General features: G+C 45.6%; 1 protein-coding gene across 5 annotated transcripts in view; it reads left to right on the forward strand.

Annotated features, from left to right (window-relative positions):
• The window catches only part of LOC106573733 (breast cancer anti-estrogen resistance protein 1), a 133,310-nt gene that overhangs the window by 64,562 nt on the left and 47,652 nt on the right, over window positions 1–21,096 (forward strand). For 2 of the 5 annotated variants that reach the window (XM_014149054.2, XM_045697161.1), the window contains exon 2: window positions 14,210–14,317. The exons of 1 other annotated variant lie outside the window; for it this stretch is intronic. In XM_014149054.2, the coding sequence (XP_014004529.2) occupies window positions 14,210–14,317 (108 nt within the window). Of the gene's footprint in view, window positions 1–5,991; window positions 6,037–14,209; window positions 14,318–19,928; window positions 20,112–21,096 lie in introns of those variants that run through there. 2 more of the 5 variants (XM_014149055.2, XM_045697162.1) reach the window with 2 other exon arrangements.

Below are 21,096 nucleotides of genomic sequence, written 5' to 3' on the forward strand. Positions count from 1 at the left end.
AGTATCCCCCAGTCTGTTCCCCTTCAGTATCCCCCCAGTCTGTTCCCCAGTCAGTATCCCCCCAGTCTGTTCCCCAGTCAGTATCCCCCAGTCTGTTCCCCAGTCAGTGTCCCCCCAGTCTGTTCCCCAGTCAGTTTCCCCCCCAGTCTGTTCCCCAGTCAGTATCCCCCCAGTCTGTTCCCCAGTCAGTTTCCCCCCAGTCTGTTCCCCTTCAGTATCCCCCCAGTCTGTTCCCCAGTCAGTATCCCCCCAGTCTGTTCCCCAGTCAGTATCCCTCCCCAGTCTGTTCCCCAGTCAGTATCCCCCAGTCTGTTCCCCAGTCAGTATCCCCCCAGTCTGTTCCCCAGTCAGTGTCCCCCCAGTCTGTTCCCCAGTCAGTATCCCCCCAGTCTGTTCCCCAGTCAGTATCCCCCCCCAGTCTGTTCCCCAGTCAGTATCCCCCCAGTCTGTTCCCCAGTCAGTATCCCCCCAGTCTGTTCCCCAGTCAGTATCCCCCCAGTCTGTTCCCCAGTCAGTTTCCCCCCAGTCTGTTCCCCAGTCAGTATCCCCCCAGTCTGTTCCCCAGTCAGTATCCCCCCAGTCTGTTCCCCAGTCAGTGTCCCCCAGTCTGTTCCCCAGTCAGTTTCCCCCCCAGTCTGTTCCCCAGTCAGTATCCCCCCAGTCTGTTCCCCAGTCAGTTTCCCCCCAGTCTGTTCCCCTTCAGTATCCCCCCAGTCTGTTCCCCAGTCAGTATCCCCCCAGTCTGTTCCCCAGTCAGTATCCCCCAGTCTGTTCCCCAGTCAGTATCCCCCCCAGTCTGTTCCCCAGTCAGTATCCCCCCAGTCTGTTCCCCAGTCAGTATCCCCCCCAGTCTGTTCCCCAGTCAGTATCCCCCCCAGTCTGTTCCCCAGTCAGTATCCCCCCCAGTCTGTTCCCCAGTCAGTATCCCCCCAGTCTGTTCCCCAGTCAGTATCCCCCCCAGTCTGTTCCCCAGTCAGTATCCCCCCAGTCTGTTCCCCAGTCAGTGTCCCCCCAGTCTGTTCCCCGGTCAGTTCCCCCCCCAGTCTTTTCCCCAGTCAGTATCCCCCCAGTCTGTTCCCCAGTCAGTGTCCCCCCAGTCTGTTCCCCAGTCAGTATCCCCCCAGTCTGTTCCCCAGTCAGTTTTCCCCCCCAGTCTGTTCCCCTTCAGTATCCCCCCAGTCTGTTCCCCTTCAGTATCCCCCCCAGTCTGTTCCCCAGTCAGTATCCCCCCAGTCTGTTCCCCAGTCAGTGTCCCCCCCCCAGTCTGTTCCCCAGTCAGTATCCCCCCCAGTCTGTTCCCCAGTCAGTGTCCAGCCTCCAGTTGTCAGATCTCTAGGCAGACTGTAGTAATTTACACAATGTCTGACTATAGCGTAAAAAGTGGAGCTTTGCCTTGCCAGGTTTGAGGGTTTAGGCCCCCAACTTCCCGCTGAGCGGCCAGAATTACTGTTTCAGTCTGGGACTTCATCGATCATGTTTGGGAGGATCAGCCAGAGGTGAATATGTAAAAGTGTTTCACCTGCATGGCTGACTTAGCCTCTCTAATAGTTTCCCATCTCTGAATAAGCAGGGCCAGGAAATGCTTTTGTTATTATTATGATTTAAAGTAGGACTCATTTTCTAATTAGCCTACTCCACTTCTCTCTGCACCCCCTGCTCATGTGCTCTCGGGGGATGCAGTGTTCTAGCTCTGTTCAACTCGCCTTCTTTCCCGCTCTCTATCCAGAGTGCCCTGTGACGCTGATCTGAGGTGATGTTTGTCTGTATTTGTTTGTGTGTTTTTGTGTGTGTGTTCGTGCATGCGTGTGACTGACCCAGCCCCGCTGGCTTTTTCTGGAGCTAGCAGGACAAATCACTGAGCAGTGTCTGAGCTGTAAGTCTCTCTGGCCTGAAGTGAGAGAGGAGAGGAGAGAGCAGGCTGAGGGAGAGGAGTGGGCTGTAACCAAATCAACTGGCCCCTGTACACCACTTGGTCCAGTCTTTTAAACTGCCCAGTAACCCCAAATCTACCTATCCATACAGATTTAATGCTTCATTTTAGTGTCATAAAGATACTAAAATATGTTTATATCTCAACCACCAGAAATGGTTATTACTATGTGCATACACAAGGGAAGTGACTAGTTGTGTATTTTGTGTGTACTTTTTGTAAACTGTAATGCTACAACATTGTTGCTCTCTGGATCTGTCCATTGCTGAGTTCTGTTTCATCTCCCTCTCTCTCTCCATCCCCCTCCCTCTCTCCCTCCGCCCCAGAGCGATGCCTGTGCTCTCTGCATGCAGTGCTAACTTGCCATGCTTACTGACCTGTTTTCTGTCTGGCCACCAAAGTTTATTTTACCACAGAGAAAACACTTTGCTACATTCAACTAAGTTTTACTCTGTTAAAACATACACAATCCCAAAACTTAAACCTACAGTAACTAAAGTGCCTTCAGAAAGTATTCACACCCCTTGACTTTTTCTAAATGTTGTTGTGTTACAGCCTGAATTTAAAATTGATTAAATATAGATGTTTTGTTACTGGCCTACACCCAATACCCCATAATGTCAAAGTGGAATATGTTTTTTTAAAATGTTTACAAATGAATTGAAAATGAAAAGCTGAAATGTCTTGAGTCAATAAGTATTCAACTCCTTTGTCATGGCAAGCCTAAATGAGTTCAGGAGTAAAAATTTGCTTAAAAAGTCACATCATAGGTTGCATGGACTCACTCTGTGTGCAATAATAGTGTTTAACATGATTTGTGAATGACTACCTCATCTCTGTACCCCACATACAATTATCTGTAAGGTTCCTCAGCCGATCAGTACATTTCAAATACAGGAAAAACTGCTCAGGGATTTCACCATGAGGCCAATGGTGACTTTAAAACAGTTACAGAGTTTAATGGCTGTGATAGGAGAAAACTGAGGATGGATCAACAACATTATAGTTACTCCACGATGCTAACCTAATTGACAGAGTGAACAGAAGGAAGTCTGTACAGAAAACAAATATTCTAAAACATGCATCCTGTTTGCAACAAAGCACTAAAGTAGACTGCAAAAAATGTGGCAAAGAAATTAACTTTTTATCCTGAATACAAGGTGTTATGTTTGGGGCAAATCCATTTCAACATATTACTGAGTACCACTCTCCATATTTCAAGCAGAGTGGTGGCTGCATCATGTTATGGGTATGCTTGTAATCATTAAAGACTGGGGAGCTTTTCGGGATAAAACAATTTATGGAATGGAGAAAAGCACAGGCAAATTCCTAGAGGAAAACCTGGTTCAGTCTGCTTTCCACCAGACCCTGAACTCACCTTTCAGCAGGACAATAACCTTAAACACAAGGCCAAATCTACACTGGAGTTGCGTACCAAGAAGACAGTGAATGTTCCTGAGTGCCCAAGTTACAGTTTTGACTTAAATCTACTTGAAAATCTATGATAAGACCTGAAAATGGTTGTCTAGCAACGATCAACAACCAATTTGACAGAGCTTGAATAATTTTGAAAAACATAATGGGCAAATGTTGCACTATCCAGGTGTGGAAAGCTCTTAGACTTACCCAGAAAGACTCACAGCTTTAAGCGCTGCCAAAGGTGCTTCTACAAAGTATTGACTTAGGGGTGTGAATACTTATGTAAATTATATATTTCTGTATTTCATTTTCAATAAATTTGCAAAAAATACTAAAAACATGTTTTCACTTTGTCTTTGTCATTATTGGGTTTTGTATGTAGATGGGTGAGAAAAACAATCGATTTAATCCGTTATGAATTCATGCTGTAACACAACAAAATGTGGAATAAGTCAAGGGATATGAATACTTTTTAATGGCACTGTAGGTGTTTTCTGGCATGTGCCCTGACGGCAGTATGATTAGTGGAGCTAGCTGTGTATTTGTAGGTGTGATGAGTCAGTTCTGTTGGGTCCAGTGAGACAGCCCATACTGTGTGCTGTGTAGGGAGGATGAGGAATGAGCAGTGGGTTAGAGGACAGAACCCATGTATAATCATAACAGCGCGTTGTGTGTGACCTGTGCTGATGGATCGCCACAGAAGAATGCGAAGCGCCGCATCGAGTGTGTTATCAGCAGAACTGGACAAGACCGGTCTGTCTGAAAGGCTCCTTCAGGGCTAGTAGCCATAGTAACCTCTCTCTCTGACCCTGAGGCCTGTGTCAGCATAAGTAGTTGTGTGTGTGTGTGTGTGTGTGTGTGTAGCGGAAGCAGAAGCGGAATGCAAGTGTGTGTTGTGCACTCATGCTTGCTAAAGGAGGTTTATTGGGTGCGTTAATAAGCAGAAAAGATTGGGGAATATGGGGAAGGCATTAGGCAGCATGACATAGATCTGGTTTACACTTAGTTGGAGACAATTACACAGAGCGGTAATGTAGTAGTATGGTGATGAGATCCTGTGGTTCTCCGCTGGTCCTATTAAGTGTTAATGCCCTTCCACTAGAGATGATTCTTCCTACCTCAACTCCTTCACAACCCCCCCTTCCCCTCCGGTCCCCTACCTCTCCCCTTCTTGCTCCCCTCACTCTCCCCCTCCAGTCCCCTGGTGACATTTCCTTGCCTCTCTTCTGACACAGAGGCTGTGTACAGGGTGACACATGATGATGAATAATGTCTGCCCAGGGCCTGTAATGACATCAGCAGGGCTGTGGGGCTTTGCAGGGGGAGGCAGTTACTGCATGGGCCATTTGATAGGCTGATATAGTCTGTGATCGCTTTGGGCCATTTGATAGGCTGATATAGGCTGTGATCGCTTTGGGCCATTTGATAGGCTGATATAGTCTGTGATCGCTTTGGGTCATTTGATAGGCTGATATAGGCTGTGATCTCTTTGTGGTCCCTGTCCCCAGGACTGACATGGGAGATGGGCTGGCTGTGTGTGGGGGCGTAATGATGCCTAAGTGGAGCACTGACTGGTATTGTTCCTCAGACAGTTCAAAGACTCCTTTGTGTTGTTTGGTTAAAGCATGAACACCTGAACCATTAACAGGTATCTGTCATTACCAGATATTACCAGGTATCTGTCATTACCAGATATTACCAGATATCTGTCATTACCAGATATTACCAGATATCTGTCATTACCAGATATGACCAGATATCTGTCATTACCAGATATTACCAGATATCTGTCATTACCAGATATTACCAGATATCTGTCATTACCAGATATCTGTCATTACCAGATATTATTAGATATCTGTCACTACCAGATATCTGACATTACCAGATATTATTAGATATCTGTCACTACCAGATATCTGACATTACCCGAAATCTGCCTGCTCATTTAGTTTGTACACACTTAAATACATATACATAAATACATCACCTGTCTAGTTCACTATGTAACGTTAGCCAATGCTTTCTGACCCTGACACTAACACTTTTTGGCAGTTGTTCTGTAAACCTGGAAAATGTCAATATTTAAATTGTGTCTGTGTTGGTTCAAAGGGCCTCACTGCATTGAAGTAATGAAAGAGAAAGAGAGAAAACAGATCGGAGGTGGCTAAGTCAGCTGTCAACTACAGGTTGTTTCATCAGCCCCTTATCTCCCAGCTCTACCAGGGACCTCACCTCCCCCACAGACTGGTTGGTAGAGGTTAAGAAGACATTTTACATTGTAGTCATTTAGCAGACATTTTTATTTAGAGCCACTTACGGGAGCAGTTAGGGTTAAGTGCCTTGCTCAAGGGCACATCGGCCAATTTTTCACCGAGTTGGCTCAGGGATTAGCAACCTTATGAGGTTAAGTCCTCTCACACACACACACACACACACACACCCCCACACACACACACACCCACACACACACACACACACACACACACACACACACACACACACACACACACACACACACACAGACAGATTTTGCAGCATCCCCAAACAGAATTAGCATTAAATGAAGATGGGCATGTTGTTGTTGAGCGGCTGCTCTTCTTATTATTCATGTGTCATCTCATCACTTCCCTCCTCCCCAGGTGTTCTGTAAAATGTTTGTCTGCCTGCAGGGGACACCAGTGGAGGTAGGTAGAGTACTGCATGGTGTGGACAGTACTGACTACAGATGACTTTATCAATCCACAAACAACATGGCTCCACTGAGCCTTGAACCTGGTATAGAAAAGGGCTTTGACCAGGTATAATTAAGCAATAAGGCACCTCGGGGGTTTGTGGTATATGGCCAATATACCATGGCTAAAGGTGCGGAGTGCCTGGATACAGCCCTTAGCCGTGGTATATTAGTCATATACCACAAACCCAGAGGTGCCTCATTGCTATTATAAACTGGTTACCAACGTAATTAGAGCAGTAAAAATACATGTTTTGTTATACCCGTTGTATACAGTCTGATATACCACGGCTGTCAGCCAATCGGCATTCAGGGCTCGAACCACCCAGTTTATAACACATGACTAACCAGAGAGAGGATTATTTTGAGCGTGGTGCCGTTTGGTTAACCGGTTTGATTGGTGTTTTATCTAAGCATCCATTGCGCGTGCGCTGTGCATGTATGATGGTTCTCTACTGTTTGTGAACGCATGTATGTTTACACTGGTTAGTAAGCGTGTCACTGCCTTCTGCCATCCACTGATCTGGTGCCTTTCCTTTAGATGAAACTGTGTGGAGCGCTGCTGCTATTCCTCTCTGTGTTTCTTCCCTTCTGCCTCCTCTCCATTCTTCTTATCACTCCCTCTATCTTTTACTCCCCTACTCTCTATTCATCACTTGCCTATCTCCTCCCTTCCCCCTCTCCTTGTTCTTATCCTCCCTTTTCCCACTCTCCTCTCTCTTCTCTCTCTGAGCCATGCTGGGTTGTGTGGCAGTGCTGTGCGCCCCGTCAGCTCTCTAATGGCGGCTCCCACTGTGCAGGTCTCTATCTCAGCCATGGCCTCTAAACGAAGCTGCAATTGCCAGCTCATCAGCCAGGGCGTTCTTCATTCCTTAAGCAGATCTGATCCAGGGCGATAAAGCACTGCTAATGTCTTCCTACGCTGTCTCCAAGCGGCTGTGCAAATCACAATGGGATGGGATTATAACAGCATTAAGAGAGGGAGGGTGCAACACAACAGTGACACTGCACAGGTGTGGCTTTGTGTTCTGCTATCTATCAGCCTGCAATGTGAATGTCCCTCAGGCCTTCTTGTCTATGTCATCATCTCTATGCTCATACTCACTGAACTCAATGGTGATGAGCTGTAGTACCACCATCTCTACAGTTTAGTAGAGGCTTTCACAGGTGTTTTATAGCAATGTCCCCGACTGCGTTGGCTGTGACTCCACCATACAGAGATAATGTGTTGGCTGTGACTCCACCACACAGAGATAATGTGTTGGTTGTGACTCCACCACACAGAGATAATGTGTTGGCTGTGACTGCACCACACAGAGATAATGTGTTGGTTGTGACTCCACCACACAGAGATAATGTGTTGGCTGTGACTCCACCATACAGAGATAATGTGTTGGTTGTGACTCCACCACACAGAGATAATGTGTTGGTTGTGACTCCACCACACAGAGATAATGTGTTGGTTGTGACTCCACCACACAGAGATAATGTGTTGGCTGTGACTCCACCATACAGAGATAATGCGTTGGCTGTGACTCCACCACACAGAGATAATGTGTTGGTTGTGACTCCACCACACAGAGATAATGTGTTGGCTGTGACTCCACCACACAGAGATAATGTGTTGGTTGTGACTCCACCACACAGAGATAATGTGTTGGCTGTGACTCCACCATACAGAGATAATGTGTTGGTTGTGACTCCACCACACAGAGATAATGTGTTGGTTGTGACTCCACCACACAGAGATAATGTGTTGGTTGTGACTCCACCACACAGAGATAATGTGTTGGCTGTGACTCCACCACACAGAGATAATGTGTTGGCTGTGACTCCACCACACAGAGATAATGTGTTGGCTGTGACTCCACCACACAGAGATAATGTGTTGGTTGTGACTCCACCACACAGAGATAATGTGTTGGCTGTGACTCCACCACACAGGGATAATGTGTTGGTTGTGACTCCACCACACAGAGATAATGTGTTGGCTGTGACTCCACCACACAGAGATAATGTGTTGGCTGTGACTCCACCACACAGAGATAATGCGTTGGCTGTGACTCCACCACACAGAGATAAGGATGTGCTCCTGTGGTGGTTGTAGGTAGTGCTGCTGCTGCCTTGGCTCTGGGGTACAGGGGCGGCAGGTAGCCTAGTGGTTAGAGAGTTGAGCCAGTAACCGAAAGGTTGCTAGATCGAATCCCCGGGCTGACAAGGTAATTATCTGTTGTTCTGCCCCTGAACAAGGCAGTTGTCCACTGTTCCTAGGGTGTCATTTTAAATAAAAATTTGTTCTTAACTGACTTGCCTAGTTAAATAAAAAAACGGGGATTGACTGTTGAACCACCTGCTGCTGCCTTGGCTCTGAGGTACAGGGATTGACTGTTGAACCACCTGCTGCTGCCTTGGCTCTGAGGTACAGGGATTGACTGTTGAACCGCCTGCTGCTGCCTTGGCTCTGAGGTACAGGGATTGACTGTTGAACCACCTGCTGCTGCCTTGGCTCTGAGGTACAGGGATTGACTGTTGAACCACCTGCTGCTGCCTTGGCTCTGAGGTACAGGGATTGACTGTTGAACCACCTGCTGCTGCCTTGGCTCTGAGGTACAGGGATTGACTGTTGAACCGCCTGCTGCTGCCTTGGCTCTGAGGTACAGGGATTGACTGTTGAACCACCTGCTGCTGCCTTGGCTCTGAGGTACAGGGATTGACTGTTGAACCACCTGCTGCTGCCTTGGCTCTGAGGTACAGGGATTGACTGTTGAACCACCTGCTGCTGCCTTGGCTCTGAGGTACAGGGATTGACTGTTGAACCACCTGCTGCTGCCTTGGCTCTGAGGTACAGGGATTGACTGTTGAACCGTCTGCTGCTGCCTTGGCTCTGAGGTACAGGGATTGACTGTTGAACCACCTGCTGCTGCCTTGGCTCTGAGGTACAGGGATTGACTGTTGAACCGCCTGCTGCTGCCTTGGCTCTGAGGTACAGGGATTGACTGTTGAACCGCCTGCTGCTGCCTTGGCTCTGACGTACAGGGATTGACTGTTGAACCGTCTGCTGCTGCCTTGGCTCTGAGGTACAGGGATTGACTGCTGAACCGCCTGCTGCTGCCATGGCTCTGAGGTACAGGGATTGACTGTTGAACCACCTGCTGCTGCCTTGGCTCTGAGGTACAGGGATTGACTGTTGAACCACCTGCTGCTGCCTTGGCTCTGAGGTACAGGGATTGACTGTTGAACCGTCTGCTGCTGCCTTGGCTCTGAGGTACAGGGATTGACTGTTGAACCGCCTGCTGCTGCCTTGGCTCTGAGGTACAGGGATTGACTGTTGAACCGCCTGCTGCTGCCTTGGCTCTGAGGTACAGGGATTGACTGTTGAACCGCCTGCTGCTGCCTTGGCTCTGAGGTACAGGGATTGACTGTTGAACCGTCTGCTGCTGCCTTGGCTCTGAGGTACAGGGATAGACTGTTGAACCACCTGCTGCTGCCTTGGCTCTGAGGTACAGGGATAGACTGTTGAACCGCCTGCTGCTGCCTTGGCTCTGAGGTACAGGGATTGACTGTTGAACCATCTGCTGCTGACTAAAAGCCTGCAAATTGTCCAAGGAATTCCAGTGCCCCCCTGTGTTTTTCTTGGAATTGGAACACAACCTAGCAATCCTATTTACCATTTCTTATGTACTACATTTACATTAGAGTAATTTAGTAAACACTCTTATCCAGAGTGATTTACAGAGGCAATTAGGATTAAGTGCCTTGCTCAAGGGCACATCAACTGATTTTTCACCTTGTCAGGTCGGGGATTCGAACCACCAACCTTTCGGTAACTGGCCCAGCGTTCGGCCACCTGCCGCTGCTATGTATGATGGCATTCTTATTCCAGGGGTGGGAGACAATAAGATGGATGTGCATGGTGTCTTTAGAGGGTGACATCAAGGCATGGAAAAATAGTTGGTTCCAGTGAAGTGGTGCCGTTGGCAGTGTGGCCATTACAGTATGCCTACTGTATGTGTTCACCAGCAGTGTGAATAGTGTAACTGGTTCCTTACAATTCATCATTAGGAGGTCTTAGGTCCCTCTCGCCTCCATGCTCTCCAAGCACGGCCTGTCTTTCAGTTTGACTGGCACAAGCGCCTATTCACTTAATCCCAGGAAGGCAGGCTGAGTGTGTGAGTGTGTGAGTTAGTGTGTGGAGCAGGGAGCTGGTGTTTAAGTGTCTCGGTGGTGTTAGCGACACGACAGGCATCAGAGAGCTGTGCTGATACTGATCTGCTCGTTAGACACCATTATTCCCCATGCAGCTCTCACACACCGCCTCCTCCTCTGTCACACAGCTTAGTGGAACGCACCAATCACAACGCCAGATCTGACTGATTGACCCCTGACCTCAACCGTGTGGTGATGTCATAGACAAGGAGGGATGGTCAGTGGGGTAGGTGGTCAGATAATTTGTTAAAACAGTGGTGCATAGGACGGGACCCAAGTCCCTCCACCTCTTGTTTCTCAATCACACACATTCCAGGGCGTGATGAAAGGGTGTCATGTTTCACTGGGCTGTAGTGGAGCCAGCGACCCCAGAGGCTGTGGGCCTCACAGGGGTAATGGTTGTCCCACTGGAGGATAGCTGTGAGGTGAACACGCCAGACCTTACAGCGCTTTGCCCCTGTAGAATAAACACCGACTGGACAGAGACATGGAGAACACAAGTCCCTTCTCTCACTTCACCAGATCAATAACATGTCTGAGAGAGGCCAATAGTGGCTTGGAATATATAAGACTGGTTGACACCATGTACTTATTTGGTCGAAGGCTCTCCAATTACATACACTGAGTATACCAGACATTAGGAACACCTTCCTAATATTGAGTTGCACCCCCCCCCCCCTTTAGCCCTCAGAACAGCCTCAGTTCATCAGGGCATGGACTCTACAAGGTGTCAAAGCGTTCCACAGGGATTCTGGCTCATCTTGACTCCAATTGGCTGGATGTCCTTTGGGTGGTGGACCATCCTTGATACACACAGGAAATTGTTGAGTGTGAAAACCCTAGCAGTGTTGCAGTTCTTGACACATACCGGTGCGCCTGGCACCTACTGTGAGGGAAAAAGTATTTGATCCCCTGCTGATTTTGTACGTTTTCCCACTGACAAAGAAATGATCAGTCTATAATTTTAATGGTAGGTTTATTTGAACAGTGAGAGACAGAATAACAACAACAAAAAATCCAGAAAAACTCATGTCAAAAATGTTATAAATTGATTTACATTTTAATGAGGGAAATAAGTATTTGACCCCCTCTCAATCAGAAAGATTTCTGGCTCCCAGGTGTCTTTTATACAGGTAACGAGCTGAGATTAGGAGCACACTCTTAAAGGGAGTGATCCTAATCTCATCTTGTTACCCGTAAAAAAGACACCTGTCCACAGAAGTAATCAATCAATCAGATTCCAAACTCTCCACCATGGCCAACACCAAAGAGCTCTCCAAGGATGTCAGGGACAAGATTGTAGACCTATACAAGGCTGGAATGGGCTACAAGACCATCGCCAAGCAGCTTGGTGAGAAGGTGACAACAGTTGGTGCGATTATTCGCAAATGGAAGAAACACAAAAGAACTGTCAATCTCCCTCGGCCTGGGGCTCCATGCAAGATCTCACCTCGTGGAGTTGCAATGATCATGAGAACGGTGAGGAATCAGCCCAGAACTACACGGGAGATTCTTGTCAATGATCTCAAGGCAGCTGGGACCATAGTCACCAAGAAAACAATTGGTAACACACTACGCCGTGAAGGACTGAAATCCTGCAGCGCCCGCAAGGTCCCCCTGCTCAAGAAAGCACATATACATGCCCGTCTGAAGTTTGCCAATGAACATCTGAATGATTCAGAGGACAACTGGGTGAAAGTGTTGTGGGCAGATGAGACCAATCAACTCAACTCGCCGTGTTTGGAGGAGGAGGAATGCTGCCTATGACCCCAAGAAAACCGTCCTCACCGTCAAACATGGAGGTGGAAACATTATGCTTTGGGGGTGTTTTTCTGCTAAGGGGACAGGACAACTTCACTGCATCAAAGGGACGATGGACGGGGTCATGTACCGTCAAATCTTGGGTGAGAACCTCCTTCCCTCAGCCAGGGCATTGAAAATGGGTCGGGGATGGGTATTCCAGCATGACAATGACCCAAAACACACGGCCAAGGCAACAAAGGAGTGGCTCAAGAAGAAGCACATTAGGTCCTGGAGTGGCCTAGCCAATCTCCAGACCTTAATCCCATAGAAAATCTGTGGATGGAGCTGAAGGTTCGAGTTGCCAAACATCAGCCTCGAAACCTTAATGACTTGGAGAAGATCTGCAAAGAGGAGTGGGACAAACTCCCTTCTGAGATGTGTGCAAACCTGGTGGCCAACTACAAGAAATGTCTGACCTCTGTGATTGCCAACAAGGATTTTGCCACCAAGTACTGAGTCATGTTTTGCAGAGGGGTCAAATACTTATTTCCCTCATTAAAATGCAAATAATTTTATAACATTTTTGACATGCGTTTTTCTGGATTTTTTTGTTGTTATTCTGTCTCTCACTGTTCAAATAAACCTACCATTAAAATTATAGACTGATCATTTCTTTGTCAGTGGGCAAACGTACAAAATCAGCAGGGGATCAAATACTTTTTTCCCTCAAAGGCACTTAAATCTTTTGTCTTGGCCATTCACCGTCTGAATGGCACACATGCACAATCCATGTCTCAAGGCTTAAAAATAGTTCTTTACCTGTCTCCTCCCCTTCTTTTACACTAATTGAAGTGGATTTAACAAGTGACATCAATAAGTGATCCCAGCTTTCATCAGGATTCACCTGGTCAGTCTATGTCATGAAAAGAGCAGGTGTTCTTAATGTTTTGTACACTCAGTGTAGATCTCTGTGGTCATTCTGCAAGGACATTGGGACATGATTATGGTATGCTGGTCTTATGTTTGCAGTATAAACAAATGCAAATGTTATGATGGCAACTGATTCCATGGTACCTTGAGTTCTGTCTTCTCCTAGGGGGTAGTCGTGCTCTTTTAGCCCCAGAGCCGTATACAGTAGAGTACTTATATATCTCTATCAATGGCTCTGCTCAACCCTGCTATCTGTTGACTAGTTAGTTGACAGCTCTGAGCTGTATGTTATTCTCCTCCAATGAATAGTTTTCTGGCTGATCATTTGTTTTATAATGGTTCCAAGAGCGGAGAGCTCTTTTGAATTATGCGGGAGCAAGTAAGCTGATTGGAGTGCGGTGCATAGCTACAGAACTCATTATAGCTCTGTGAACCCTGACCCACACTGTTCATGTATTCCTCATTAGCTGTGAACTGTTGTCATGGTTTCACCAAGGCTAGGAACATTTGTGTGGCACTTGGACACGGGTTAGGTGTTGTACCTGTGTTGAAATGAATACTTTAACGTTTGAACAAGTGTATTTATATTCCATATTTCTCTCTAGAGGCTTGCCTGGTCCGTGATTCCCACCCACAAGGGAGACTGTATGGCGGTAATATCATAGTAGCCTAGTTGACAGTTACAAATGGCTGAGCTGACTAATCAGATTAAATTAGGCTGTAGTCACACTTTACTGAGAATTGTAATGAGATTACATTAGATGGCAGCTACTGATGGCCTGCCATGGCTGACTCCAGTGCTCCCACCTCAACTCCTCTCTGGGGCTGCCTGTGATTCCCTGTATACAGGGCTACAGCCTGGATCCAGTTCACACTCAACACCTCAGACAAGACCACAGAGCAGAGCCTGGAATACAAACACATTATTCAGATGGAGCAGGTGAAAGGCATCTACAGAGAAACAGCTCTGCCTATGAACGAAGGGATTATTACAATTATGTAGAGGAACATTGCTGAAATCCTTCACATCCTTCTATGTTATCAGTAATGTCCATGAAGGCATCTGCTCCAAAGAATGGTTTAGTTGTATTGTTCAAGCTATAGATTAGGAACATTGAAAAATGTGCTCATGGTGATGATCATCAATATTACGGATATATTTCAAGTATATTGCCTATTTTGACATGTTTAGTGACCACCTAGCTGCATTGTTTTGTAGTGACTCAGTCCTGCCATTGTGTCCATAGGAAAAGGTCCCCTTCCTGGAAATGATGGTTGGAAACCCCAGCATTATGGGGTTAATGTTAGAGCCACATTCCAACCAGGGGGGAAGGAACACTGGGTTTGATGTCTATGTAAGTAAATATGTGTTTCTGTATGTCTTGAGAGAGTGTGTGTTTGTGTATGTGACAGAGTGTGAGTGTGTGATGATGGAATGAGAGAACAGCATTCTGGCTGGCACCCTGGTGTCTCGGCGACATCATAGTGAGAGTAGTGATGCCATTTGTCAGTGTGTGTGTTTATGCAAGGAGCCCAGAGTCAGATTTTTTATTTTACTAGGCAAGTCAGTTAAGAACAAATTCTTATTTGCAATGACGGCCTAGGAACAGTGGGTTAACTGCCTTGTTCAGGGGCAGAACGACAGATTTTGTACCTTGTCAGCTTGGAGATTCGATCTTGCAACCTTTCGGTTACTAGTCCAACGCTCTAACCACTAGGCTACGCTGCCGCCACTAAGTCTGATTGCAGATTTCACTAGTGGATTACTCCTCAGTGGAAGAGCTGTGGGCCAAACCAACGGCAGTCGCAACGACACCCAACCATAATAGAGATTAAAATGAAAAAGCAAATCAGGAGAATCTAATTAAGTTGGCTGTGGAAGGATTGTGTTTATATTTAGGGGGCCGTTTGGGGCCTATAGGAGGTCCTTTGCATGCAGAACAACTCAGCGTGTGTTTCAGTGAGGAAGACATTCCTCCCTAAACACAGAGTTCCTCGTTTAGCCTGGAAATACAATCAGCCTCCCATTCTGCACACACGGAGATGATGCCATTTTACTTCCTGCCACATTAATGCTAATCTTTTTTTTATTGCAGCGAAAGAGAGGGAAATTTGCCCTGTGCTGCAGAGCGCTTATACTGAGGAACAGGCAGCGTTGTGGAGCAAGCTTTGATTAAAAAAAATACCCACTTTGTAGTTTTTAATCATCTCAGAGTATTAACAAGCTTTGCTGATAAGAAAACAAATAAAAATGAAATATAAAATCAGACAATAAACAAATGCAATTATCTATGGAAATGAATGTTGAAGCTGTTCAGATCAATCCTATTACTCGGGAGGAGGGGATTTGTAAGCACTTACAGTGATTATTGTTCTCCTATCATTGTAAGGTTATGTTTTTATTTTCTTCTGTGTATCCCAGATAGCCGCGTCTTATCCTCCATCAGACGAATGGTGGGGGGGTGGCGACGGGGGGTAAATCCTCCCTCAGGGACTGGGGCAAACTGGCAGTCTGGAACAATGATCCAACATGTCAGATCACACTGTCAGAATCTTTGATGCAGCATCCTGTAAGAGGACACAACTTTGTCCTGTGTGTGTGTGTGTGTGTGTGTGTGTGTGTGTGTGTGTGTGTGTGTGTGTGTGTGTGTGTGTGTGTGTGTGTGTGTGTGTGTGTGTGTGTGTGTGTGTGTGTGTGTGTGTGTGTGTGTGTGTCTTCGTGCCTGTGTGTGTCACTGTCCATCCAACGTGTGCGTGCAAGCTTGGTTGTGTTTTGTTGTGGATGAGTGTATTACTGTGTAGTTGGACGATTTCCCCCTCTTCCATCATAAGACTTTGAAAAGCCTGTATGTGATCGACTGCACAGCAGGACTGACGAAGTCACAACAAAAGAATCAGTCTTTAATTTTTCCCCTTCAAAGATGCGTGAATATTAATTTTGACCGGGGGGCGGATGGCGTACACAACCATGTGCATTGTTTCACTCTCAGCCGCTATGAATGATGTCACAGTTGTGCGGCATGGGCCCATTCCCCACAGGACAACCTTTGTTATTATGCATAGTTTGGATATGAGTGTGTGGATGATACAATTGATTGGAATCGAAATAAGGGACTTTCAATTATAACAGCTCGCCAGCCAGAGGCTTACAGCTGTGGTGTTGTTAATCAGTCCAAATGACAGCTTGAGGTTTAGTCAAACCATAATAATGATTAAATATCTATTTAAATCATGGAATAGTAAACCCCATATTGTCACGGGCTTAGACTGAAATTCACCAAATCTCACTGTAGAATGGGCTCATTAAATGCTAAACATCACACGCATGATTGAAGAAGTAATTTGCAAGGGGTTAATTAAGTAATTAGTGATCAGCATGATTCACCATTGTGAGTTGGTTTTGGCGAGATAGTGGTGGGAGAGTTGGAGAGACCGTGTTCCTGCCCAGCGACAGCCCCAGTGAAAGGACCTCTGGGCTCCCATCAGAGAGACAGAAACAATCTCAATTCACTAGGAAACAGGATTTCCATATTCACATTTGGTGACCTACATCTCTTGTCCTCCTCAATAATAAGTCTGGCCCTCCTCAGACAGAACAAAGGGAAGACATTGTTTTCAGGCATTTGTAAAATGGCTGTGTGGCATAGGTTACGTGCTGGCCGGAGCAGGGGGCTCTAGGGCTGTGGCGGGTGAGGCTGGGCCTGGAGAGGCACTCAGTGTGTAGGTGTGAGGAATGCATGGGCAGCTGGACAGCCCTGGTCCGGACAACACCAGCACAATGGACCAGTGTTCTGCTGCACAGCACCGACAGAACCCACAGACCCCACATGCAAGCCACGCAGACCCACTTGGACTGAAAGTCTTAGGGTACACAGATAGAACTCACCACAGAACAGTGACATGAATGTGTCTGAATGATGTGTTGAGGATGCAGCTGTCTACGCCTGTGTCTACGCCTGGGATTATTCCTGGTAGTTGACTGTTGTATCTTCTTGTCTGTGATATTCAGCCACTACAGCAGTAGTCTCTGGACAGGTCTATCTGTGTAGAATCATTGAATGGCTGTCGTATCGTCGTGCAGTATGTTGACAGGTAGTTAAGCCTGTTACGCTGGGCCAGGGGATTGATTAGTGGGCCCTGGTGGGGGGGCTCATTAGCTGAGTAGTGAGAGGGGACGAAGGGAGGAGGGGCAAATTGAAATGGTGTCAGACTCTGATGTGATGGTCTAATCTGGTCTAGCTCTCTGTTTAATTGACAGCTGTGATCTCACCCAGGCTCTGATGAGAGAAACTGGGACTGTTGCACAGATCCCATGAGCCCATGTAAAACTGTGAACTGCAGACGTGTGTGTGTGTGTGTGTGTGTGTGTGTGTGCTAGCGTATGTGTGTATTGAGCGCCAGAAGTGAGTGTACTTCAGTGAAACTGCTCAATCACCATGGACACCTCAGGACCTCTGGCTTTTGAAAGGCAGGCTTTATATCAAGATTAGAATGAACATTTCTCCGATCACATTAAGTCGGGGGAATGTTTTTGATGTGACACCAGCCTACTCTTCAAGCCCCCTAATGCTGTTTTGCTCCCTTGTCTCGGTTTGTGTTCTGAGGCTTGACAGCGTGCCTGCTACCTCAGTGATTTGACCTTTACCCCTGAGCAGTGGCCCACGGGAGGATGTCAGCTCAGTGTGAGAATAGCCCTGCTAGACTGTCACCTCACCTCTGTCTCCCACAGTCCTGCCAGCCAGCCTGCTTCTGCAGCGTTGGCCCAATAAGGACATTTCTGGTGCTTTCTGTGGTGTTTTTCTTCTTTGTGGTCTATGATTGTAGGAAGTGTTGTAGAGGTCGACCGATTAATCGGAATGGCCGATTAATTAGGGCCGATTTCAAGTTTCATAACAATCGGTAATCGGTATTTTTGGCCACCAATTTGCCGATTTAAAAAAAATATATATATCTCTTTTTTTTAAACCTTTATTTAACTAGGCAAGTCAGTTAAGAACACATTCTTATTTTCAATGACGGCCTAAGAACGGTGGGTTAACTGCCTTGTTCAGGGGCAGAACGACAGATTTTTACCATGTCAGCTTGGGGATGCAACCTTACGTTAACTAGCCCAACGCTCTAACCACCTGCTTTACGTTGCCAAGGTAAGTTGCTAGCTAGCATTAAACTTATCTTATAAAAAAAACAATCAATCAATCATAAACACTAGTTAACTACACATGGTTGATGATATTACTAGTTTATCTAGCCTGTCCTGCTTTGCATATAATCGATGTGGTGTGCATTCGCGAAAAAGGACTGTCTTTGCTCCGACATGTACCTAACCATAAACATCAATGTCTTTCTTAAAATCAATACACAAGTATATATTTTTAAACCTGCATATTTAGTTAATTTTGCCTGCTAACATGAATTTCTTTTAACTAGGGAAAATGTGTCACTTCTCTTGCAAACAGAGTCAGGGTATATGCAGCAGTTTGGGCCGCCTGGCTTGTTGCGAACTGTGAAGACTATTTCTTCCTAACAAAGACAGCAGACTTCGCCAAACGGGGGATGATTTAACAAAAGCGCATTTGCGAAAAAAAGCACAATCGTTGCATGACTGTACCTAACCATAAACATCAATGCCTTTCTTAAAATCAATACACAGAAGTATATATTTTTAAACCTGCATAGTTAGCTAAAAGAAATCCAGGTTAGCAGGCAATATTAACCAGGTGAAATTGTGTCAGTTCTCTTGCGTTCGTTGCACGCAGAATCAGGGTATACAGAATCTGGCTCGTTGCGAACTAATTTGCCAGAATTTTACGGAACTATGAAATAACATTGTAGGTTGTGCGATGTAACAGGAATATTTAGACTTATGGATGCCACCCGTTAGATAAAATACGGAATGGTTCCGTATTTCACTGAAAGAATAATGTTTTCGAGATGATAGTTTCCGGATTTGACCATATTAATGACCTAAGGTTTATTATATTATAGTTAAGTCTATGATTTGATATTTGATAGAGCAGTCTGACTGAGTGGTGGTAGGCAGCAACAGGCTCGTAATAGTCAAAGGTATATGGTTTAGAGAGAGATAGTCGACGCGTCATAATTCCTGTAATAACTTGTGGCAGAACTTGAAAGGGGTTCCTTCGTTATTTTACCGTTCATGTCTTCCATAGAGAATGTCTTGATCTACTTCAAATAAGGTCTGCGTTTTGTGCTTAAACCGCCTCGGCGTTTTGATACCCGTGTAAATCTCACTAGGTAACGTTTGTCAACATATTTTCATAAATCCACTCTACAAAAAAAATTATCTTCGCTTATATTGATCAGAGTTATATCCTATGGATATCTACACAGTTATACAATTGGCAAGGTGGTGTAAGCCTAAACCAAACACAGACCTTATTTTAAGTTAATCTAAAAATATCCTATGGAATAAATGAAGGAACCGCTTTTCAGATTTTGCTAGAAGGTGTCATGGGAATTGTGACTCGCACTTTGGTAGTCAATTCTTACCATGCCCATTATTAAAATAGGATTTCCTGCATATAGAAATTACAGTTTTTGTTTTCAGCATTCATCACAGGTAACTTAAACTCTATTTTTATTATTCAAACAGTTGAAAGTATTTGTCTCCTAAGCAGACTCTTCAGTATCGTTGTCACTTCAGAGCTGTGTGTGTGTGTGTGTATATATATATATATATACATTAAAAAAAAAATCACAACGATAATCGGCCGAGTAATCGGTATCGGCTTTTTTTGGTCCTCCAATAATCGGTATCGGCGTTGAAAAAGCATAATCGGTCGACCTCTAATGTGTTGTTGCCCTCTCTGCATTACACCACTTTGACTGTCTATGTAGGCTATGTTGTGGTCTATACACAGCCCTTATGCTGTTATGACCTGGATAATGTGGCCCCTCCCCCCTTCACACCACACAGCTCCCACCTTTCTGATAACACACTCTCACCTTCACATACCTCACTCATACCAATACTCTCTTCCGCGTACCTTTCTTACTCGTAACATACTCTCCACATGTTCTCTCTACTACCGCATGGCAAGCGGTACCGGAGTGCCAAGTCTAGGACAAAAAGGCTTCTCAACAGTTTTTACCCCCAAGCCATAAGTCTCCTGAACAGGTAACCAAATGGTACGAAGAAAAAAAAAATGTATGAAATGAAATGTATGCATTCACTACTGTGAGTCGCTCTGGATAAGAGGGTCTGCTAAATGACTAAAATGTAAATGTAAATGTAAATTCGTGTATATACTACCTCAATTGGCCCGACCAACCAGTGATCACGCACATTGGCTAACCGGGCTATCTGCATTGTGTCCCACCACCCGCCAACCCCTCTTTTTACGCTACTGCTACTCTCTGTTCATCATATATGCATAGTCACTTTAACCATATCTACATGTACATACTACCTCAATCAGCCTGACTAACCGGTGTCTGTATATAGCCTTGCTACTCTTATTTTCAAATGTCTTTTTACTGTTGTTTTATTTCTTTACTTACCTACATTCCCACACACACACACACATACTTTTTTTCCCGCACTACTGGTTAGAGCCTGTAAGTAAGAATTTCACTGTAAGGTCTACACCTGTTGTATTCAGCATTTCACTGTAAGGTCTACACCTGTTGTATTCAGCATTTCACTGTAAGGTCTACACCTGTTGTATTCGGCGCACGTGACAAATAAACTTTGATTTGATTTGAATCCGTGTATGCCACATGAAGGTGAGTCATGTTTGAGTGTTTGACATATCTGTTTGGAGACTGAATGGTTCCATTGGAAGCCATTTGTGTTGATTTAGTTCTGGAATATTGATTAAGGAGTAGGTTCTGCATTTGACCTCATGACCTGACCTGCTCAATCTGAGTTAGATGGATGACTAAGTGTTGGATGTCATCCCTCATTGTTTGTTTGCCCTGAGCCGTGAACTCTACCTTAGATACGGCCTTAACGCTTTCTTCAACAACCTCCAGATTACTCTCAGTACTCTATTAGCATTTTAACAGTATTGTGAGTTTTGCATTGTAAAACTAGTTATGCTATACCGTTATACAGTTATTGTGTTACACTCTGATTTACCAAATTGATTTCTCAAAGGACAAGCCTTGCGCT

This window comes from Salmo salar, chromosome ssa16, assembly GCF_905237065.1.
Source record: "Salmo salar chromosome ssa16, Ssal_v3.1, whole genome shotgun sequence".
Lineage (NCBI taxonomy): Eukaryota > Metazoa > Chordata > Actinopteri > Salmoniformes > Salmonidae > Salmo > Salmo salar.